Source organism: Manis pentadactyla, chromosome X, assembly GCF_030020395.1.
Source record: "Manis pentadactyla isolate mManPen7 chromosome X, mManPen7.hap1, whole genome shotgun sequence".
In the NCBI taxonomy this organism is placed as follows: Eukaryota; Metazoa; Chordata; class Mammalia; order Pholidota; family Manidae; genus Manis; species Manis pentadactyla.
Window position 1 is genome coordinate 10,894,143 of NC_080038.1, and position 22,953 is coordinate 10,917,095.

General features: G+C 39.7%; 2 protein-coding genes across 3 annotated transcripts in view; both read left to right on the plus strand.

The window, feature by feature from the left end:
- CA5B (carbonic anhydrase 5B) overlaps positions 1-1,351 on the plus strand; it is a 276,577-nt gene extending 275,226 nt beyond the window's left edge. The window contains 1 exon segment of the mRNA XM_057495985.1: positions 635-1,351. Within this exon segment, the coding sequence (XP_057351968.1) occupies positions 635-829 (195 nt within the window). The 3' untranslated portion in view covers positions 830-1,351.
- A 15,015-nt stretch (positions 1,352-16,366) lies between these two features.
- Positions 16,367-22,953, plus strand: part of ZRSR2 (zinc finger CCCH-type, RNA binding motif and serine/arginine rich 2) — a 33,956-nt gene continuing 27,369 nt past the window's right edge. Inside the window, exons 1-2 of one of the 2 annotated variants that reach the window (XM_036912916.2) lie at positions 16,367-16,784; positions 17,181-17,260. In XM_036912916.2, the coding sequence (XP_036768811.1) occupies positions 16,750-16,784; positions 17,181-17,260 (115 nt within the window). In that variant the 5' untranslated portion in view covers positions 16,367-16,749. The other variant, XM_036912918.2, reaches the window with a different exon arrangement.

The following is a 22,953-nucleotide window of genomic DNA, read 5'->3' on the forward strand; positions in this document are numbered from 1 at the left end:
ACACTAAAATCAAAATTAAATTAAGAATTCACTCCCTTAGCTGCACTGGCCACATTTCAACTGCTCAGTAGCCCTATGTGGCTTGGGGCTACCATAATGAACCATGCAGAGGACATTTCCATCATCGCAGAAAGTTCTAATGGATGGTACTGGGGTGCATACCTCTGCCTGTTTAGACATCCACATGCATTGCCTTGTCCACAATTCCCAGGTGTGGTGAGCAATCAAGAATACATTGTTAATGGGCCAGTTAAATCTTGAAAGAACAAAACATTTTTCATGTTGGTACTGTATGCATCAGGCCTTTATTATCCTGTAGTCTAGCTCTTTTTCCTTCTTAAAGATGAGGTTCCTGAGAATCAAAGATGAAGTAACTCATCCTTGGCAAAAGGCTAATATGTGGGGGCAAGGCCTTTAACCCCCCAACCCCCCATCTTTGGTTCCTAAGTGTTCTGCTGGTTTTACTGCTTCCTACTACTCTCCTCTTTGGTGAAGGCATTCTTACCCAGAAATAAGTTCTTCTGTATCCAATTTTAGACAGATGTTTCAGAGTTGAAAAAATGAATGTAATTTATTCATAAAGTAAAGTTGTTATTCCATTGAAATTATTTATCCTTCCTGCTTCTATTTCTAGCTTGAGCAATTTCGGACCTTGCTTTTCACTTCTGAGGGGAAGAAAGAGAAAAGGATGGTGGACAACTTCCATCCGCTTCAGCCCCTCATGAATCGCACTGTCCGCTCATCTTTCCATCACGATTATGTACAGAATATACAAGCAAAACCCAAGCCATCAACAAGCCAAGCGACCCCAAGTGGCATTTTGCTTTAATACATGCAAACTTTTTAAAAGTTGTTAACTGGACTATCCCAAACACCTGCATTTAATAGTAATTATAGATGTGCATTTCTCGGTATGGCAGTGCTCCTTCAGTCTTTGAGGAAAGCCTTTTGGTAAACTAATTGTTCCTTCTATTAATAATGGTGTTTTATCACTGAGGCAGCAACTAGAGACACAAGTTTCTTTTACAGCAACTTGTTGGTAATTGCAATGTCTTTTTATGTCTGACAGTTTTGAGCTATATTTTTATGTTTATCAATTAGTTATAACTATAGAGTTCTAAGTAGGGACAATAATCAAATTATTTAACAACTGGTAAGGCACAGACACTGACCATCCAGAATGCAGGCCTTTCAGAAACAGCACCCGGGCCCAGACTGGTACTTCCTGGCTGAACATTGGCCATGGTTTTAGGTATATTTCATTGCAAAACATGAATGTGTTTCTTTTATAAAGCCTTCTCAATGAGTAAATTTGCCTCCATCTTTAGTTGTCATTACTAGACATGATATGCCTACTTATTTACTATCAGTTTATGATACAGAAAAAATATTTTGTAATCCTAAGAAAACAGGATCTACTTATATTCGGAAATCCTTTTGCAAGTACCGAAAGATCAGATATTTTTAAGGTTTGATAATGTAGAAAGTATATGCAGAACATTTTAGAGAAAATGCTTGAAGAGTCTAGAACTTAAAATTCTTTCATGATATATCACAGAAATATTTTTCAAAAGACTAGTAATATAATAGTCTATACTTTATAGTATTATTTTATATTGTTTATGCATTATTTCGTAAAATATGGTAATATTTTCTACAATGACAGAACTATCTTAAGTGCTATTTAAGATGGTCTGAACTTTATTTCATTAGCTGAGGTTCTGTACAAGGTAGGTGATCAGTATAAATCCCCTGATATATACAGTGGTTTATAAGACTTTTGCTACAGTAATAGAGGAAGTTGTCAGATAAGCCAAAATCTGGATAATTTTACATATTCTGAGGGATCCATGACACTGTTGCCCTTGTTTGTAAATATCTTGGCTAATATAGGATAATTGCCTATAAGTCTGTGTCCAAACTCAATATTCCATTTACTAGTAATTTATCTTTCATTAATATACTAGTCATCTCTCCAAGAATGAACTAGTGGTTACCAAAGGGGAGGGGTGTGGGAGGGTGGGTGGGGAGGGAGGGAGAAGGGGACTGAGGGGTATTATATTTAGTACACATGGTGTGGCGGATCATGGGGAGAACAGTGTATCACAGAGAAGGCACATAGTGGATCTCTGGCAACTTGCTGCACTGATGGACAGTGACTGCATTGGGGTAAGGGTGGGACTTGATAATATGGGTAAATGTAGTAACCATGTTTTTTCATGTGAAACCTTCATAAGAGTGTATATCAATCATACCTTAATAAAAAAATTAAAAATATATATATATATATACTAGTCATTTGGTCTGCAATATAGGGTTGGATGAATATACTGAATACTACTGAGCTGTACAGTGAAAAAAGTTAAGATGGTAAATTTTACATAATGTATATTTTACCACAACTAAAAATAATTCAGTAGAAAAAAAAAGTTAGGGTTGAAGTTGTATGTGTAAGTTTGGGGGAAATATCTGCTTTTATAAAAGGATGGGGGTGAAGGCATTTGCTCTTAAAGGGAAGCACACATGCCCTAGGAGATGAATTCTTAAGAAGATAAATGTAGGGGGAAAAAGTTTGTTACCTTTACGTAACTGATCTGTTTCAAACCATAGTTATCTTTAAAAGGGTAAACACACAGCATATCTATTGTCCAGGGTATGCAGGCTTCCCTCCCAGGCCTCTTGCAAGCTCTTGGTACAAAATTCTCTTGCAGCAACTCTTCCGTGTTGGAGTGAGAACCAATGTATAGAATGCCCAACTTGCCCTTGTATTTTTTCTTTTTTCTTTTTGCCCTTGTATCTTAAGAGATACAAAGGATGTGTGCATTTGCCACTCACAATTTACTTATACCCGGCGTTCTGGGGTAATTATTAACAGCACCCTCACCCGTGTGTTGGTTTGCATGATAAATTCTTGGTCACCTCTGCTGAGGCTATGGAAACTGCTTTGGGGGTGTGGGTTCTTTCCTGTCTTAGTCATATGGCCCTCCATGGGGTGCTGTAGATCCCCTGCTACTGACATACCCTAACAAGAAACTGTGTCTTTTATGCTTCCAGAAGTGTTTACTTGTAACTTCCCTGACATGAATGGGGAAAATGGGCATGAGGTCTGTCCAGGAGCATGAGAAAGCATTTTGTCTTAAAATTGCTGCTTATCCACTATTTACAATAGCCAAGAAATGGAAGCAACCTAAGTGTCCATCAGTAGATGAATGGATAAAGAAGATGTGGTACATATACACAATGGAATATTATTCAGCCATAAGAAGACAAATCTTACCATTTGCAACAACATGGATGGAGCTAGAGGGGATTATGCTCAGTGAAATAAGCCAGGCAGAGAAAGACAAGTACCAAATTATTTCACTCATATATGGAGTAGAAGAACAAAGAAAAACTGAAGGAACAAAACAGCAGCACAATCACAGAACCCAAGAATGGACTAACAGTTACCAAAGGGAAAGAGACTGGGGAGGATGGGTGGGAAGGGAGAGATAAGGGCGGGAAAAAAGAAAGGGGGCCTTACGATTAGCATGTGTAATGTGTGTGGGGGCACGGGGAGGGCTGTGCAACACAGAAGACAAGTATTGATTCTACAGCATCTTACTATGGTGATGCACAGTGACTGTAATGGGGCTTGTGGGGGGGGACTTGGTGATGGGGGGAGTCTAGTAAACATAATGTTCCTCAAGTAATTGTAGATTAATGATACCAAAATAAAAAAATTGCTGCTTATCTTCATTAAGTAATATAATAAAACCCTTTCTTTACAATATAAGTGTTTGTTGAATAACTTTTTCTTCCTATTAGCTTTTTTGAGTATGTAAGATGTCTGTAAAATTAGTAAGACATCCTTTGCCATGTAGATCAGAAAGTGACTGGAGAACTCCAAAGGGATTTATTAAAGAAGCAGGAATGGAAAGAACCACCCAGTACTCCTCACTCACCTCTTTCTATCCAACCAATGCACAATTTGCTGATATCACTGGTAGGGCAAGCTGCTAGCTGCTTTCTACTTTTCCAGGGCTACCTGAGCCAGGGAAAATTTGGCTATTCTAAAACCAGGCACCCACCTCAAAGACATTTAAGAAGATGCCATTCCTTTGCTTGCTAGGGGACACATTCTTTTGGCACACATGATATTTAGCAAAAATACAGGATTGCAATCACTTTAGGTATCTTCTGTCTCACTAGAAGAATCAACATTGTTTACTTGATACCTATTCTACATTTTTTATTGCCTTTTTAATTAAATTTTTTTGGTTCCTTCATGTAAAACAATTGATTAAAAATGGATATAGTTCATTTAAGCAAATAAGCTCTAATTTTACCACATGATTAGTAGGTATAAACAATACTGGCTACCTTGCAAATAAATAGTAACACATTCTTATTGTTAGGTACTGAATGTTTGTGTTTCCCCACAATTCCTATGTTGAAACCTAACCCCCAGTGTGATGGTATCAGGAGGTGGGGTCTTTAGCAGGTACGTAGGTCATGAGGGTAGAGTCCTTATGAGGGGTCCAGTGGCCTTATAAAAAGACCCCAGAGAGCTTCCTCACTCCATCTACCATGTAAAGATACAGTGAGAAGACGACCATCTATGAATCAGTAAGGAGGTACGGTACTCACCAGACACCGAAACTGCTGGCACCTTGATCTTGGACTTCCCAGCCTCCAAAACTGTGAGAAAGAAATTTCTGTTGTTTACAAGCCTGTCTTTGACATATTGTTATTGCACCCAAATGGACTAAGACACTTGTCCCGTCCCCATGTGCATTTTGAGTCCTACTTTTTAATTCAATTACTCTTCAGAAATGGTACTTTGATTTGGGTTCTAGGTGGGGATGACAGCTCTGCTACTATTTCTTCTCAAGCCACAAGCAGTTGAGCTTATAACTAGACAAAAGAATCAAGTAATAAGAATGATCACTGGATAGTTCTTCCTACAAAGAGAACTTTTATCAGTTGTACAAATATAGATTTGCATGCATTTGTATATTAATGTGCATTCATAAGTATTTTATCTTGCTATTTGGGGTTATAAGTGTAATCTGGAAAATATTTAAAGCCCTTGGCTTAGCAATGAGGGTTAGAGAGTACTTGAGACCTGACTTTATGTCTGTGAATAAATTTGGTGACTATAGTGAAATTAATGTTAGGCAAGAAATGAAGTCTTTCCTAAGAATTTCTGCATTGACCATTCAACGAATCTACTACCATTGTCCTACTAGAGCAAGAAAAAAGCAAATTAATTGAAAGAGTGCCAACCTGGCATTCAGAGAGTACTTTTTCCTTGCTCTCCCTTTATGTTTGTAATAAATGAAAAATACATCTTTGGATCATTCTTTAGTCATTTTATAATAACTAAGACTTGTATTTAGTAACGGCATTATCTATTACATCACTGCTATGAGTAAAATATTTTCTTTAACTTTTTAAAGATAATCAGCTATTTTCTACTGACAACGTAAAATAAAAATTTAGGCATTTCCCATGGGGGGAATAAACAGAAATATACATATTTGAGAATAAGTAGATGTTGTATTTCAGGCACCAAGAAAAACAGAAAATACATGTTATGTTGCAAAATAAGGATAACTGTTCTAGTTATGAGACCATCATAGTAGAATGTATCTTTACATTGAATTTTTACATACCTTATTTTTATCTTATGATTTATTGAATTTAAATGATGGTGACTATACTTTGGAAATGGAATTGGGTTTAAACTTGTAGGGGACGACCTTTGTCTTCCCCCAAGTCTGAACGCAGCACGGGAAAGCACCAGCTTGAGAACGACTGGTGCTGTCCTTGTAAGTTATCAGCCCACAACAACATATCTTGTCCTCCAAGATGAGCCAAGACGCCTCACACTGAAAATAGGGAGACCTTGAGGACGTGTGAAAACACCGCTCCTGCTTACTAGGCAGCTTCTAAGAAAATCAACAAGATGTTCTGGCCTGTCCCCCCTGAGAAGGGAAAGACGGTTATAGCACTTGGCTGAGGTCCAAGAAAGGCAGTATAAAAATAAAGGTGCTGCGCCACATGGGGGTTGCAGCCATTGTCTGCCTATTTGTCTGTGTTGTCCTGTGTTTTTTGTTCTCTCATTTCACCTGAGAAAACACTAAACGAGGGGCACACTACAAAACTAACTTCTGTAATGAAATTAACTTGACCAATTCAAGCTTGTTCATAAAAATGAATTCAGTGATTAACTGTTAAAGATAAATGTTTAACTCCTGTAAAAGGAGATTGACATTCATTTTCAAATCAAAATAAAATAAAATCTGAGTCTGAATTCTTTTTTAATTAGGAGTATCTTCTTAGAAGACATTACTTACTGTTCTGACATGAAAGTCTGGTCTGATTTGTAAGAAATGGAACAGCAACCCAAACACAGATGCTTTCAGAATGGCAGCAATTCTCAGCATAAGTTCTGGTCACAGGAACCAGCAAAATTGGTGATTTGCACAGCTACACTTTGTGCCACTTGCCATTATCTATAGTTAGGGGCTATAACTGCCAAGTGTCCACCTTTAGGGAGTTTAAGATATAGTGCAAGAAGCAGACTTGTGAAGGCAACATAGTACAATATAGTGTGTTAGATGTTATAAAAGGTGATGAAGGAGGCGGAGCCAACATGGCGGTGTGAGTAGGACAGTGGGAATCTCCTCCCAAAAACATAGATACTTTTGAAAATACAACAAACACAACTAGCCCTAAAAGAGAGACCAGAAGACGCAGGACAGTGGCCAGACTGCAGCTACACCAGCGAGAACCCAGCGACTGGTGAAAGGGGTGAGATACAAGCCCCGGCCCGGCGGGACCTGAGCGCCCCTCCCCCCAGCTCCCGGCGGGAAAAGAGCAGGCAGAGCTGGAGGGAGATGGAGCCCAGGACTGCCGAACACCCAGCCCCAGCCATCCGGGCCAGAGCGCAGACACAGTACATGCCCAGGGGGCCCTGGATACTGGGGGAACAGGGCAGTAAGACCTCTGAGCGGGTGCTGAAGCTGATGCCCCTGTGAGAAAGAAAAGCGGGGGCTTTTTGAAAGTCTTAAAAGGACAGGGACTTAACAGCTTGACGGAAACAACCCAGGTCACAGTACAGCAGCTGGAAATTACAGGGAAAACCGGGTGCACTAACCCCCTGGGCAACAGCTCTGAGACCCCTCACGGAGTTAAACAGTCAAGCAGCCCCCCCATCCATTACCCCACCGGGCGCTGCGAAAGCAGAGAAGCAGCCTGAGACAAATTCCGCCCACAGAAAGGGAAATTTCTCCCTTCCGGCCAGGCAAGACACAAAGACCCACTCTACACGCAATTACCCAACACAAGCCACTAGGGGTCGCAGTTGTCCCAGTAAAGAAAGGCCAGTAGCAAGTGAAAATTTTGGCCCTCCCAGCTGACAGTCAATAGCACCTGTTAACATGAAAAGGCAAAAAAATATGATCCAGACAAGACTAACCCAGACAGCTTCAGCATCTGCTACATCTTCCCCTGAGAAGGAATCTGGGGAGATAGATTTAGCCAGTCTACCTGAAAAAGAATACAAAACAAAAGTCATAACCATGCTGATGGACTTGCAGAGAAATATGCAAGAACTAAGGAAGGAGAATTCAGAAATAAAACAAGCTCTGGAAGGACTTCAAAACAGAATGGACGAGATGCAAGAGACCATTAATGGACTAGAAAACAGAGAACAGGAACGCAGAGAAGCTGATGCAGAGAGAGATAAAAGGATATCCAGGAATGAAAGAATTTTAAGAGAGCTGAGTGACCAAACGAAAAGGAACAATATAAGAATTATAGGTATCCCAGAAGAAGTAGAGGGAGAAAAGGGGATAGAAAATGTCTTTGAAGAAATAATTGCTGAAAATTTCCCCAAACTAGGGGAAGAAATGGCCTCTCAGACCACAGAGGTACACAGAACTCCCATGACAAGGGATCCAAGGAGGGCAACACCAAGACACATAATAATTAAAATGGCAAAGATCAAAGACAAGAACAAAGTATTACAGGCAGCCAGAGAGAAGAAAAAGGTTACCTACAAAGGAAAACCCATCAGGCTATCATCAGACTTCTCAACAGAAACCCTACAGGCCAGAAGAGAATGGCATGATATACTTAATGCAATGAAACAGAAGGGCCTCGAACCAAGACTACTGTATCCAGCACGAATATCATTTAAATATGAAGGAGGGATTAAACAATTCCCAGACAAGCAAAAGTTGAGGGAATTTGCCTCCCACAAACCACCTCTACAGGGCATCCTACAGGGACTGCTCTAGATGGGAGCACTCCTAAAAAGAGCACACAACAAAACACCCAAGATATGAAGAAGGGAGGAGGAGGAATAAGAAGGGAGAGAAATAAAGAATCATCAGACTGTGTTTATAATACCTCAACAAGCGAGTTAAGTTAGACAGTAAGACAGTAAAGAAGCTAACCCTAAACTTTTGGTAACCACAAACTTAAAGCCTGCAATGGCAATAAATTCATACCTTTCAATAATCACCCTAAATGTAAATGGACTGAATGCACCAATCAAAAGACACAGAGTAATAGAATGGATAAAAAAGAAAGATCCATCCATATGCTGCTTACAAGAGACTCACCTCAAACCCAAAGACACGCACAGACTTAAAGTCAAGGGATGGAAAAAGATATTTCAAGCAAACAACAGAGAGAAGAAAGCAGGTGTTGCAATTCTGGTATCAGACAAAACAGACTTCAAAATAAAGAAAGTAACAAAAGACAAAGAAGGACATTACATAATGATAAAGGGCTCAGTCCAACAAGAGGATATAACCATTATAAATATATATGCACCCAATACAGGAGCACCAACATACCTGAAACAAATATTAATAGAACTAAAGGAGGAAATAGAATGCAATGCATTCATTCTAGGAGACTTCAACACACCACTCACTCCAAAGGACAGATCCACCAGACAGAAAATAAGTAAGGACACAGAGGCACTGAACAACACACTAGAACAGATGGACCTAATAGACATCTACAGAACTCTACATCCAAAAGCAACAGGATACACATTCTTCTCAAGTGCACATGGAACATTCTCCAGAATAGACCACATACTAGGACACAAAAAGAGCCTCAGTAAATTCCAAAAGATTGAAATCCTACCAACCAACTTTTCAGACCACAAAGGCATTAAACTAGAAATAAACTGTTCAAAGAAAGCAAAAAGGCTCACAAACACATGGAGGCTAAACAACGCGCTCCTAAATAATCAATGGATCAATTACCAAATCAAAATGGAGATCCAGCAAAATATGGAAACAAATGACAACAACAACACTAAGCCCCAACTTCTGTGGGACACAGCAAAAGCAGTCTTAAGAGGAAAGTATATAGCAATCCAAGCATATTTAAAAAAGGAAGAGCAATCCCAAATGAATGGTCTAATGTCACAATTATCGAAATTGGAAAAAGAAGAACAGATGAGGCCTAAGGCCAGCAGAAGGAGGGACATAATAAAGATCAGAGAAGAAATAAATAAAATTGAGAAGAATAAAACAATAGCAAAAATCAATGAAACCAAGAGCTGGTTCTTCGAGAAAATAAACAAAATAGATAAGCCTCTAGCCAGACTTATTAAGAGGAAAAGAGAGTCAACACAAATCAACAGTATCAGAAACGAGAAATGAAAAATCACGACGGACCCTGCAGAAATACAAAGAATTATTAGAGAATACTATGAAAACCTATATGCTAACAAGCTGAAAAACCTAGGAGAAATGGACAACTTCCTACAAAAATACAACCTTCCAAGACTGACCCAAAAAGAAACAGAAAATCTAAACAGTCCAATTACCAGCAACGAAATTGAAGTGGTAATCAAAAAACTACCAAAGAACAAAACCCCCGGGCCAGATGGATTTACCTCGGAATTTTATCAGACATACAGGGAAGACATAATAACCATTCTCCTTAAAGTTTTCCAAGAAATAGAAGAGGAGGGGATACTCCCAAACTCATTCTATGAAGCTAACATCACACTAATACCAAAACCAGGCAAAGACCCCACCAAAAAAGAAAACTACAGACCAATATCCCTGATGAACGTAGACGCAAAAATACTCAACAAAATTTTAGCAAACCGAATTCAAAAATACACCAAAACCATTGTACACCATGACCAAGTGGTATTCATCCCAGGGATGCAAGGATGGCACAACATTCGAAAGTCCATCAACATCATCCACCACATCAACAAAAAGAAAGACAAAAACCACATGATCATCTCCATAGATGCTGAAAAAGCATTTGACAAAGTTCAACATCCATTCATGATAAAAACTCTCAGCAAAATGGGAATAGAGGGTAAGTACCTCAACATAATAAAGGCCATCTATGAAAAACCCACAGCCAACATTATATTGAACAGCAAGAAGCTGAAAGCATTTCCGCTGAGATCGGGAACTAGACAGGGATGCCCACTCTCCCCACTGTTATTTAACATAGTACTGGAGGTCCTAGCCACGGCAATCAGACAAAACAAAAAAATACAAGGAATCCAGATTGGCAAAGAAGAAGTTAAACTGTCACTATTTGCAGATGACATGATACTGTACATAAAAAACCCTAAAGACTCCACCCCAGAACTACTAGGACTGATATTGGAATACAGCAAAGTTGCAGGATACAAAATCAACACACAGAAATCTGTGGCTTTCCTATATACCAACAATGAACCAACAGAAAGAGAAATCAGGAAAACAACTCCATTCACAATTGCATCAAAAAAAATAAAATACCTAGGAATAAACCTAACCAAAAAATTGAAAGACTTATATTCTGAGAACTACAAGTCACTCTTAAAAGAAATTAAAGGGGACACTAACAGATGGAAACTCATCCCATGCTCATGGCTAGGAAGAATTAATATCGTCAAAATGGCCATCCTGCCCAAAGCAATATACAGATTTGATGCAATCCCTATGAAACTACCAGCAACATTCTTCAATGAACTGGAACAAATAATTCAAAAATTCATATGGAAACACCAAAGACCCCGAATAGCCAAAGCAATCCTGAGAAAGAAGAATAAAGTAGGGGGGATCTCACTCCCCAATTTCAAGCTCTACTATAAAGCCATAGTAATCAAGACAATTTGGTACTGGCACAAGAACAGAGCCACAGACCAATGGAACAGACTAGACAATTCAGACATTAACCCAGACATATATGGTCAATTAATATTTGATAAAGGAGCCATGGACATACAATGGCGAAATGACAGTCTCTTCAACAGATGGTGCTGGCAAAACTGGACAGCTACATGTAGGAGAATGAAAGTGGACCATTGTCTAACCCCATATACAAAAGTAAACTCAAAATGGATCAAAGACCTGAATGTAAGTCACGAAACCATTAAACTCTTGGAAGAAAACATAGGCAAAAACCTCTTAGACATAAACATGAGTGACCTCTTCTTGAACATATCTCCCCGGGCAAGGAAAACAACAGCAAAAATGAACAAGTGGGACTATATTAAGCTGAAAAGCTTCTGTACAGCAAAAGACACCATCAATAGAACAAAAAGGAACCCTACAGTATGGGAGAATATATTTGAAAATGACACATCCGATAAAGGCTTGACGTCCAGAATATATAAAGAGCTCACACACCTCAACAAACAAAAAACAAATAACCCAATTAAAAAATGGGCAAAGGAACTGAACAGACGGTTCTCCAAAAAAGAAATACAGATGGCCAACAGACACATGAAAAGATGCTCCACATCGCTAATTATCAGAGAAATGCAAATTAAAACTACAATGAGGTATCACCTCACACCAGTAAGGATGGCTGCCATCCAAAAGACAAACAACAACAAATGTTGGCGAGGCTGTGGAGAAAGGGGAACCCTCCTACACTGCTGGTGGGAATGTAAACTTGTTCAACCATTGTGGAAAGCAGTATGGAGGTACATCAAAATGCTCAAAACAGACATACCATTTGACCCAGGAATTGCCCTCCTAGGAATTTACCCTAAGAATGCAGCAATCAAGTATGAGAAAGACCAATGTACCCCTATGTTTATTGCAGCACTATTTACAATAGCCAAGAATTGGAAGCAACCTAAATGTCCGTCGATAGATGAATGGATAAAGAAGATGTGGTACATATACACAATGGAATACTACTCAGCCATAAGAAAAGGGCAAATCCAACCATTTGCAGCAACATGGATGGAGCTGGAGGGTATTATGCTCAGTGAAACAAGCCAAGCAGAGAAAGAGAAATACCAAATGATTTCACTCATCTGTGGAGTATAAGAACAAAGGAAAAACTGAAGGAACAAAACAGCAGCAGAATCACAGAACTCAAGAATGGACTAACAGGTACCAAAGGAAAAGGGACTGGGGAGGATGGGTGGGTAGGGAGGGATAAGGGGGGGGCAGAAAAAGAGGGGTATTAAGATTAGCATCCATAGCGGGGTGGGAGAAAGGGGAGGGCTGTACAACACAGAGAAGACAAGTAGTGATTCTACAACAGTTTGCTACGCTGATGGACAGTGACTGTAAAGGAGTATATAGGGGGGACCTGGTATAGGGGAGAGCCTAGTAAACAAAGTATTCGTCATGTAAGTGTAGATTAATGATTAAAAAAAAAAAAAGTTCCTATGTGGTGACCTCTAATGAGTTCTACACAATGATATAAAGGGCATATAAAAGTGTAGGCAAAGGGTCTGTTTGTGTTTATACAGAGGATCAAAGCCTAATTTGGCTACCCCGAAAATGAACTAAGATACGATATGAAAGAGAACTTCCAACATCAGCACTCTCGGGAAGACTCATGACAGAAGATGATCAGCAAAAAAAAAAAAAAAACTCCAACAAAGATCCATGCACTGCCACAGATGTAGATGCACTCATACCACCAGTTCCTGGACTTGCCATGGGAATGATGAAGGAGATATCTAAGCTGGCCTGTGCATACAGTAAAACAAAAAATTGGACTGGATCTATACTGTTGGAACTAAACTAAAAATTAGGAGAAGTGCAAATTGTAGCACTCCAAAATCTTACAACCACAGACTATTTATTGTTAAAAGAACATATGGGATATGAACAGTCCCCAGGAATGGGGTGTTCTAGTTTATCTGAATTCTCTCAGACTGTTTAAGTTCAGTTGGACAACATCCACCATATCATAGATAAGTTTTCACAAATGCCTAAGGTGCCTAACTGGATTTCTTGGTTTCACTGGAGATGGCTGGTAATTACAGGTATGCTTTGGTTAGGTAACTATATTCCTATTATGTTAATGTGTGTGCACAATTTAATTAGTAGTTTAAAACCTATCCATGCTGAAGTTACTCTACAAGAAGATATGTCAAAGAAATAATCAATCTTCCCAGGTTTTCTTCTGCCTGCTACTTCTATAGCTTTTCTTCTTCCTACCTAATCACAACCTTTAAATAGAACTCGTGCCACATGTCGAATTTACCGAGTAACATAATTCTTCCAAGTGGTAAAGACACCTCAAGACAAATGCTGGGCATAGAAGCCACAGGGCATAAATATGCAAAGAAGTAAAAAGCTAACCTTTTCAAACAATAAGGCTTCTCTCTCACTTACCAACTTAACATTTCCCTGTATGGCCCCGGAAGATGACTGGTTAGCCAGAGACGGGTAAGATTCCTCAAGGGAGGAACAACCTAAGACAGGCACAGTCGCAGGGGGCCATCTGGTGAGAAAATGGGGAGCAGCAGAGGTGAAGCTTAGAACCTCCCCCCTCATGTTCTGAGAGAAATCTTCTGCATACATGGATATTTATTGCCCTCGTCTAGCTCGGATTAACACATAGTCTACAGGCACACACCTGATCATCTACATTTGCTCTCTTACAACACTAAACTCTGTTTTCTACCTTTATCTCGTATCTACCTACCACTTCAGCATTTTATTAAAAATAATAATAATAGAGAAATGTGGTATCCACATATAAATCAAGTTTAAAAATCAAATGAATATTCATATTTGAACTGACTGTTTATAGTTCATAATGCATGAACAAAACCGAAAGCTTCTGTGATGACTGCCCTTGCACTGTTCACCATGTAACTTATTCACTATGTAAGAATTTGTACTCCATGTAAGAATTTGTTCGTTATGCATCAGAAGATTGGAGACTGACGAAAATTAGGCTTGGGGTGGATTAATGATTGTGCATTGAGCATTGACTCCCCTATACAGAATTTTATTGTTGTTAACAACCATTTGATCAATAAATATGAGAGATGCCCTCACAACAACAACAACAACAAAAATTACACACTTCCAATTGTAAAATAAATAAGTAACCAGGATGTAATGTATAGCATAAGGAATATAGTCAAAATATTGTAACAACTTGGTATGGTGATAGCTGGTACCTAGAATTATCATGTATATAAATGTTGAATCACTGTGTTGTACACTGAAACTAATGTAATGTAATACTGTGTGTCAACTACCCTTCAATAAAAAATAATTATCCACAAAAAAAAAAAAGGTGATGAAATACCTATGCTGGGAGCACACACAGGGAAAGTATTTAACTCACTCTTGAGGGGATCAGGAAGTTTTCATACTGATGATGATGATGGTGATATAATATCTTGGGGACACTAACTATTGCTGGGCACTATGCTAACATATGGTGTGCATTTGGGAACTATTATTACTATTTTGATTTTTGCAGATGAGAAAACTGAGGACTAGACATTAAGGAATTTGCTCAAGATCAGAGAGCCAGGGTTTGAGTTTCCCAGTCCATCCCACTTCAAAGCCTATGTCCCTAATTACTGGTGCACTGAGCTGGACAAAGTTAACTTGGAGGTATGTTACTCCAAGTGTCTCTGTAAGAGGGAGTAGGGCAAGGCAAGGCTTTATGCAGAGTTCGGGATTCTGCAGGATGATTCCAAGGAGGTGCTAGGGGAAGCAGGGAATAAGTTTAGCAATTGCATAGCTCAGTAATTTTGGTTTGGAGGAGTGAGGAACAAACTAGGCCAGGAAGTTACCCAATCACTCAAAAGATGGTAATTGTTCATCATTTTGCTGCAACAAATTGTTCATCCCAAAGCTGCAACACGTCTTTGGGAAAACATTTTTCTTAGTCTTGTTCCTAGCCTTGTATGTCTACATCACAGTCTGATTATTAGCAGACCTGGTTTTAGTTTCTCAGTCCCTACTTTTTTTTTTTTTTTTTTTTTAGATAATTATTTTTTATTGAAGGGTAGTTGACACACAGTATTACATTACATTAGTTTCAGGTGTACAACACAGTGATTCAACATTTATATACATGATAATTCTAGGTACCAGCTATCACCATACCAAGTTGTTACAATATTTTGACTATATTCCTTATGCTATACATTACATCCCGGTTACTTATTTATTTTACAATTGGAAGTGTGTACTTTTTTTTGGTTGTTGTTGTTAGGGCATCTCTCATATTTATTGATCAAATGGTTGTTAACAACAATAAAATTCTGTACAGGGGAGTCAATGCTCAATGCACAATCATTAATCCACCCCAAGCCTAATTTTCGTCAGTCTCCAATCTTCTGAAGCATAACGAACAAGTTCTTACATGGAGAACAAATTCTTACATAGTGAATAAGTTACATGGTGAACAGTTCTCAGTCCCTACTTTTATTGCCCCTGTTTAATTCCCCATCACCTCTCACCTAGATTGTGATATTCCAGCTTTATCCTTTATATTGCAAACCAGCATAATTTACCTAAAACACAAATACGTTCACGACAAGGCTCAACTCCAAAGTTTTCAATGGTTCCCTGTTATGTACGGAACGTAATTACAGCTTTTTAGCATGGCATAATAGGCCCTCCTGCATTACATAGCCCCAGCCCACCTCTACTGCTGTATTCCTGGAAACTCTGGAAGCACCCTTTAAACATGATGGCCAAAATGCTTGCGGTTTTTGGCAGATTCCACACAATTTCACCGCCCACTCAGCACCTTTGCTTTGCTAATTTACCTGCATTTCCATTCCTACCCTTCTCCATACATGTAAAGGCCACCTTCCCTCAAAACTCAACTCAGGCATCAGAAAGCTCTCCCTGAATCCCCAGGTGCACTATGTTAAGTAAACTTAGTTGCCATTCTGTCTTATCTATGTATTAGCCCTTCTCTGCCTCTTAGATTGTAAATTCCCTGGGATCAGCGCTTGCCCCTTCGCAATCCCCGAATTTGACTTCTCTGTAGGAATCGGGAGAACCGACAAGCCGGCTGGTGGTCGTGAATGGAGCTGAGGCTCAAGCTTTGTCTGAGGCGATGATAGGTGGAGCCGCGGGAGGAGGCGGAGCCTGGATAAGGGGGACTGAGAGGCCAGGCGAGCGCAGCCGTGGAGCGGAGGCCTGGTGAATGGCTGAAGACAGAAGAGGGATACGGGTGATTTTAAACTCCCGGCCACAAGACACCCCACTGTGGTGTGGGGGAAAGCTAGTGATAAGGCAGTAGGGAAGCGCCAGTAAGGAAGAATTACTTCCAGGACCAGGTAGGAATGTTGGGAAGGAGATACTTATTTGCGAAGTGTTTTGGAAGAAGAGCCACCTACCGAATCCTCACCCTGCTGTCTACGGTCCGCCGGGCCAGAGGAACGCCACCCGCCCAAACCGGAAGGCTGTGCGACATCTGCGCCTGCGCGCTCTTTGTTACGCTCCCCATTTTGGTCCATTACCCTGAGAGAGTGGCAGCGTTAGTGAAATGGAAGTCCTCGGGGTGATTCCGGAGAAACCGAGGTAAGCTGGGCTGAGGGAGTTGAACGGGCGAGAAGAGGGGACCGAGCGGGCCAAGGCTGGGCGAGTGGAGGACGTGCGGGCAGAAAAACGGACCAAGCAAGCGAGCCGCCGCAGGAGGTGAAGCCCTGCGCGGGGCGCGCCCGCGACTGTCACGGCGCGCGCGGGTTCGGGGGCGAGGACAGAAATGGGGGGCGGGATGGAGATGACATGCAGTCTGCGTGTGGAGTGGCGCGGCGATGGTAAGTGTACGTTCTGTAATTAAAGCACGGGAAGCAAGATTGCACTCCCGAGCCCCCGAGCTGTTTCCTGTCACTGGGCGGCGAGGAGAGGGGGGCCCCGGCAGTGGTGCCGGGGCGGCCCCTGACGCTGCTGTGTGCCTGTGGCTCCATCTTACAGCCGCAGAAAGTACAGGGCCGCCTTGAAGAAGGAGAAACGAAGGAGACGTCGGCAGGAACTCGCCCGATTGAGGGACTCAGGTAATGGACTCCTCCACGTCTTTTCCATGTATGAAATTGTTCTCCCCACTCCCTTGAAAACTTGAAGCCCCAGCGTCAGGACGCGGCCAAGTACCTAGTCTGATTTTTAAAAATATTGCTGTGACTACTGCATCCCAAGTAAAGGTATGTTAGACCCCTTTCAGAAACAGTGTTAACGCGCCGTAGAGGGAAAGGCACGGTGAATCATCGCCCACTGGTTATATGTTAGTATTAATGAAATATCTAACATTATAGGTGCAGGCATGAATTAGAGCCGCTAGCACAGCCCTTGCACATGATAAGTGTGTGCTGAATATTTTTCTTTGTAAAATCAGTAGGAGTCGAGGGTTTTGGACTTAGGCAAGTTTCTCTCAAACTTGAGTAATGTAAGACGCCCCTTTGTGGACTCAAATTACTAATATTTTATTACATGTAAGCATAAAACTAGTTATGAAATTCTAATTTGTAAAACAACATATTTACAGGTTATAAAACCAAGTGAAATTACATATCCAGTGAAAATCTAATCTGTGTTAATGTAACAATAGGGAGAATGTGAAACAGTTGGTACTGATTGGAATTTGGAATGCTCCTGCTATTGCCCTGTGTTTATCACTTTTTATTTCTATTAAAATACTGCGGAACCTTCATCTTACTGGCAGTAGTGTCATTTGGCCTTCCCATCGTGAAATCTAGCCTTTATATATTAAACCTGCCTGCTTGATACATGAAATAAGTGCTACTCAGTTATAAAATTACATACTAGTTATAAATGCAGATGGAAGCAATGAAATCACACAGCAGTACTGGGTTGTAATGGTTGCCGTCCAGATTATGCAGAATATGCAAATTAAATTATACTAGACAAATTATTTTTCTTTTTTGAGGTATAATTGACCTACAGCATAACATTAATTTCAGGTGTACAACAGAATGATTCAATATTTGTATATATTGTGAAATGTATCATAGATAATTTTTGAAGCCCACAAACAGTGGTCTCAAGTAACTAGGATTCTTGGGCCTTGAGAAATATAGCCAGAGAGGTTTTATTTACCATTGGAGTGGCCCAGTAATTATTTTAGTAGCGATACTTGGAATATTTAGAGAATATTTAGAATGGAGGGTGCACTTTGTTTACCTGCATCTCTCTTTTATTCAAAACTGGTCCACTAGAGGCAGGACAAAGCATGAAGGATAAAAGGAAGAACAGAGTAGGTTGGAGTTACTGATGCCCTTGGTGTTCTCCCCCAACCCCTCTTAAAGATCTCAGCTACTTTGTTCCCTTAACTTTTTTTCTCTAACATACCTATTTTTTTAAGACTCTTCCTCTTGTTCTTTGTTTTAAATTCCTATAGCTGTTGCTTGTGTTGCATTGATTTTTTTCACCCTTTGACTTTGCATAGTGTGTTCAGAGTGAGTCTTAGTGGAGAGACAGGTGGATCCTTGCCTTTGGCAGTTTAATCAGTTGAAAGATGCAGTCACTGATCTGCTCAGGATTGTATAGCTAGTGGCAGATTCAAGACTAAGCACTTGTCTGGATGACAGCTCCAACTTTTGCCCACTCCAAGTCACAATTCTTTATTTGGTGCTTCATGAATACTATGGCCTACCAGACACTGCTGTTCATTGTAGCACTCATTGGATGGGCAGACATTCCCCAGAAGGCTAGACTATAGAGATATTCTGTAAGAATTGCTGTAAGAGTGAGTTAGAAAATGATAGATGGAAATTTCTGGAATATTGACCTCTCAGTTATAGGTAGCCTCTTTAGCACCAGTTCTACTTGAAATAACCTGAAATGAACTGCTTTGTCAGAAATTAAGGTAACATTAAGTATAAAAAACAGGTTACAAACATATAGCATGATTCCATATATAGTTAGATGTATAATACAGTGAGATATACTGTACTTATGTGTATCCTTGCATATAATTTAGTTGTACAGGTAGAGAAAATCCTGCACCCAAAACTGTTAGTCATCATCTCTGTGGAGGGTGTGAGCTTGATTTGAGGGAGGATGGGGCTTGGGTGAGTCAGGCAACAGATAGTTTTGAGCATCAGCTGCGTCCAGGCAGTGTCTAGCCTATGGGTATACCTCTGTAAGTCAGTCAGTCAGTCATACCCTCTGTACAGAGTTCTCTGGAAGGCCCTTTACATTTATTAGATCATTTAATTATTTGAATTATGAGATATTATTCTGTGTGAGTTAGAACTTATCCTGTAATTTTTTTTTACCTATTTTAATTTCAGGTGCTGAAATAATAAAGTTTACTTGCTTAAGAAAAGTAAATAGTTGTAATTATCTAGGACTGAGTGTGCCTTTGGTTAGACCTATACTTGATATATAGGACAGGTGCAAAATTGTTTTAAGTCTGAGATTTTGTTACATTTCCTTAAGATTGCTTGTTTTCCTCCTTGTTTTCTCAAATATAAATTCTGAATAAGAGAGGATATGCTTTTATTAAAAAATTATTTTCCCATGTCTTTATTTTCAAAATGTTCTAATATACAGAAAGTTGAAAAAATGGTACAATAAACATCCGTGAACCCTTCACCTGGATTTGCCCATTGTTAACATCTTGCCTTACTTTCTCCTCTATCTTTAGATACATACATAGAAGTTTTTTCTTAACCCTTTTTGGGTCAGTTGCAGATATCATGACTCCTCACCCCTAAATACTTCAGTTTGCATCTCCCAAGAATAAGGACCGCAACACAAACATGCACGCAAGTAAAGGAACAGTAATTCAATGGTATGATTCACAGGCCATATTTAAACTTTCCCAAACCAAGGTAGATTATTTTGAGAAGTTCAAATCGTTTGTCTTGTGGAATGCCCTGCATTCTGGATTTGTCTGCTCCTGATTAGCCTCAGGTTACACTGTTTATGGCAAAATAATACAAAGCTGATACTATTTCTCTCTCATTACATATATTAGGGGACTTGTAATGTCAGGTTGTTTCACTCTTGGTGATGTTAACTATGGTCAAAGTGTTGCCAATCATGAAGGTTAACTAATGGGTGTAATTGATAAATCACTGTTTTGTATACTTGAGCCAATATAATATTGTCTATCAACTATACTTCAATTAAAAAAAGAAGGGTTGCCGATCAGATAGCTCCATTGTAAAGGATGTTTCTCCCTTTATAATTGCTACTCCCATGGGATGATATTTTAGATGTGTAAATATCCTCTTCCTAACAAGCTTTCATCCAGTGTTTTTAGCATCTTAGTCTTAACTGTCTTATAGTGGGTGTTGCAAAAGTGATGACTTTGCTACTGAAGTTTTTCTACATTTTTAGTTGCCATTCTTCTGCAATATATGCAAATATGAATGTGCTATCCCACACCACACCACCTTTTAGAGTATTGCAATGAAGCCACTGATAATTTTTTTAATTTAATGTGTTTTCTACTACCTTTCTTGTTCTTTTTTTTTATTTTGGTATCATTAATCTACAATTAAATGAAGAACATTATGTTTACTAGGCTCACCCCTTCAACAAGTCCCCCCCACAAACCCCATTACAGTAACTGTCCATCAGCATAGTAAGATGCTGTAGAATCACTACTTGTCTTCTCTGTGTCGCACAGCCCTCCCCATGCCCCCCACACACATTGTACATGCTAATCGTAATGCCCCCTTTCTTTTTCCCCACCCTTATCCCTCCCTTCCCAGCAATCTTCCCCAGTCCCTTTCCCTTTGGTAACTGTTAGTCCATTCTTGGGTTCTGTGATTGTGCTGCTGTTTTGTTCCTTTAGTTTTTCTTTGTTCTTATACTCCACATATGAGTGAAATCATTTGGTATTTGTCTTTCTCCACCTGGCTTATTTCACTGAGCATAATACCCTCTAGCTCCATCCATGTTGTTGCAAATGGTAGGATTTCTTTTCTTCTTATTGGCTGAATAAAATTCCATTGTATATATGTACCACTTCTTCTTTATCCATTCATCTACTGATGGACACTTGGGTTGCTTCCATTTCTTGATTATTGTAAATAGTGCTGCGATAAACATAGGGGTGCATCTGTCTTTTTCAAACGGGGCTGCTGCATTCTTAGGGTAAATTCCTAGAAGTGGAATTCCTGGGTCAAATGGTATTTCTATTTTGAGCTTTTTGAGGAACCTCCATATTCCTTTCCACAATGGTTGAACTAATTTACATTCCCACCAGCAGTGTAGGAGGGTTCCCCTTTCTCCACAGCCTCGCCAACATTTGTTGTTGTTTGTCTTTTGGATGGCAGCCATCCTTACTGGTGTGAGGTGATATCTCACTGTGGTTTTAATTTGCATTTCTCTGATGACAAGCGATGTGGAGCATCTTTTCATGTGTCTGTTGGCCATCTGAATTTCTTCTTTAGAAAACGGTCTATTCAGCTCTGCTACCCATTTTTTAATTAGATTATTTGCTTTTGGTTTGCTGAGGTGCGTGAGCTCTTTATATATTTTGGATGTCAACCCTTTATCGGATTTGTTGTTTATGAATATCTTATCCCATACTGTAGGATACCTTTTTGTTCTATTGATGGTGTCCTTTGCTGTACAGAAGTTTTTTGGCTTAATATGGTCCCACTTGTTCATTTTTGCTTTTGTTTCCCTTGCCCCGGGAGCTATGTTCATGAAGAAGTCACTCATGTTTATGTCCAAGAGATTTTTGCCTATGTTTTTTTTCTAAGAGTTTTATGGTTTCATGACTTACATTCAGGTCTTTGATCCATTTCGAATTTACTTTTGGGTATGGGGTTAGACAATGGTCCAGTTTCATTCTCTTACATGTAGCTGTCCAGTTTTGCCAGCACCAACTGTTGAAGAGACTGTCATTTCCCCATTGTATGTCCATGGCTCCTTTATCATATATTAATTGACCATATATGTTTGGGTTAATATCTGGAGTCTCTATTCTGTTCCACTGGTCTGTGGCTCTGTTCTTGTGCCAATACCAAATTGTCTTGATTACTGTGGCTTTGTAGTAGAGCTTGAAGATGGGGAGCAAGATGCCCCCCACTTTATTCTTCATTCTCAGGATTGCTTTGGCTATTCGGGGTCTTTGGTGGTTCCATATGAATTTTTGAACTATTTGTTCCAGGTCGTTGAAGAATGCTGTTGGTAATTTGATAGGGATTGCATTGAATCTCTATATTGCTTTGGGCAGTATGGCCATCAGGACGATATTAATTCTTCCTAGCCAAGAGCATGGGATGAGTTTCCATTTGTTAGTGTCTTCTTTAATTTCTCTTAAGAGTGTCTTATAGTTTTCTGGATATAGGTCTTTCACTTCCTTGGTTAGGTTTATTCCTAGGTATTTTATTCTTTTTGATGCAATTGTGAATGGAATTGTTTTCCTGATTTCTCTTTCTATTAGTTCATTGTTAGTGTATAGGAAAGCCACAGATTTCTGTGTGTTAATTTTCTATCCTGCAACTTGCTGAATTCCAATATTAGTTCTAGTAGTTTTGGAGTGGAGTCTTTAGGGTTTTTTATGTACAGTATCATGTCATCTGCAAATAGTGACAGTTGAACTTCTTCTTTACCAATCCGGATTCCTTGTAATTCTTTCTTTTGTCTGATTGCCATGGCTAGGACATCCAGTACTATGTTGAATAACAGTGGGGGAGAGTGGGCATCCCTGTCTTGTTCCCAGTCTCAGAGGAAAAGCTTTCAGCTTTTTGCTGTTCAGTATGATGTT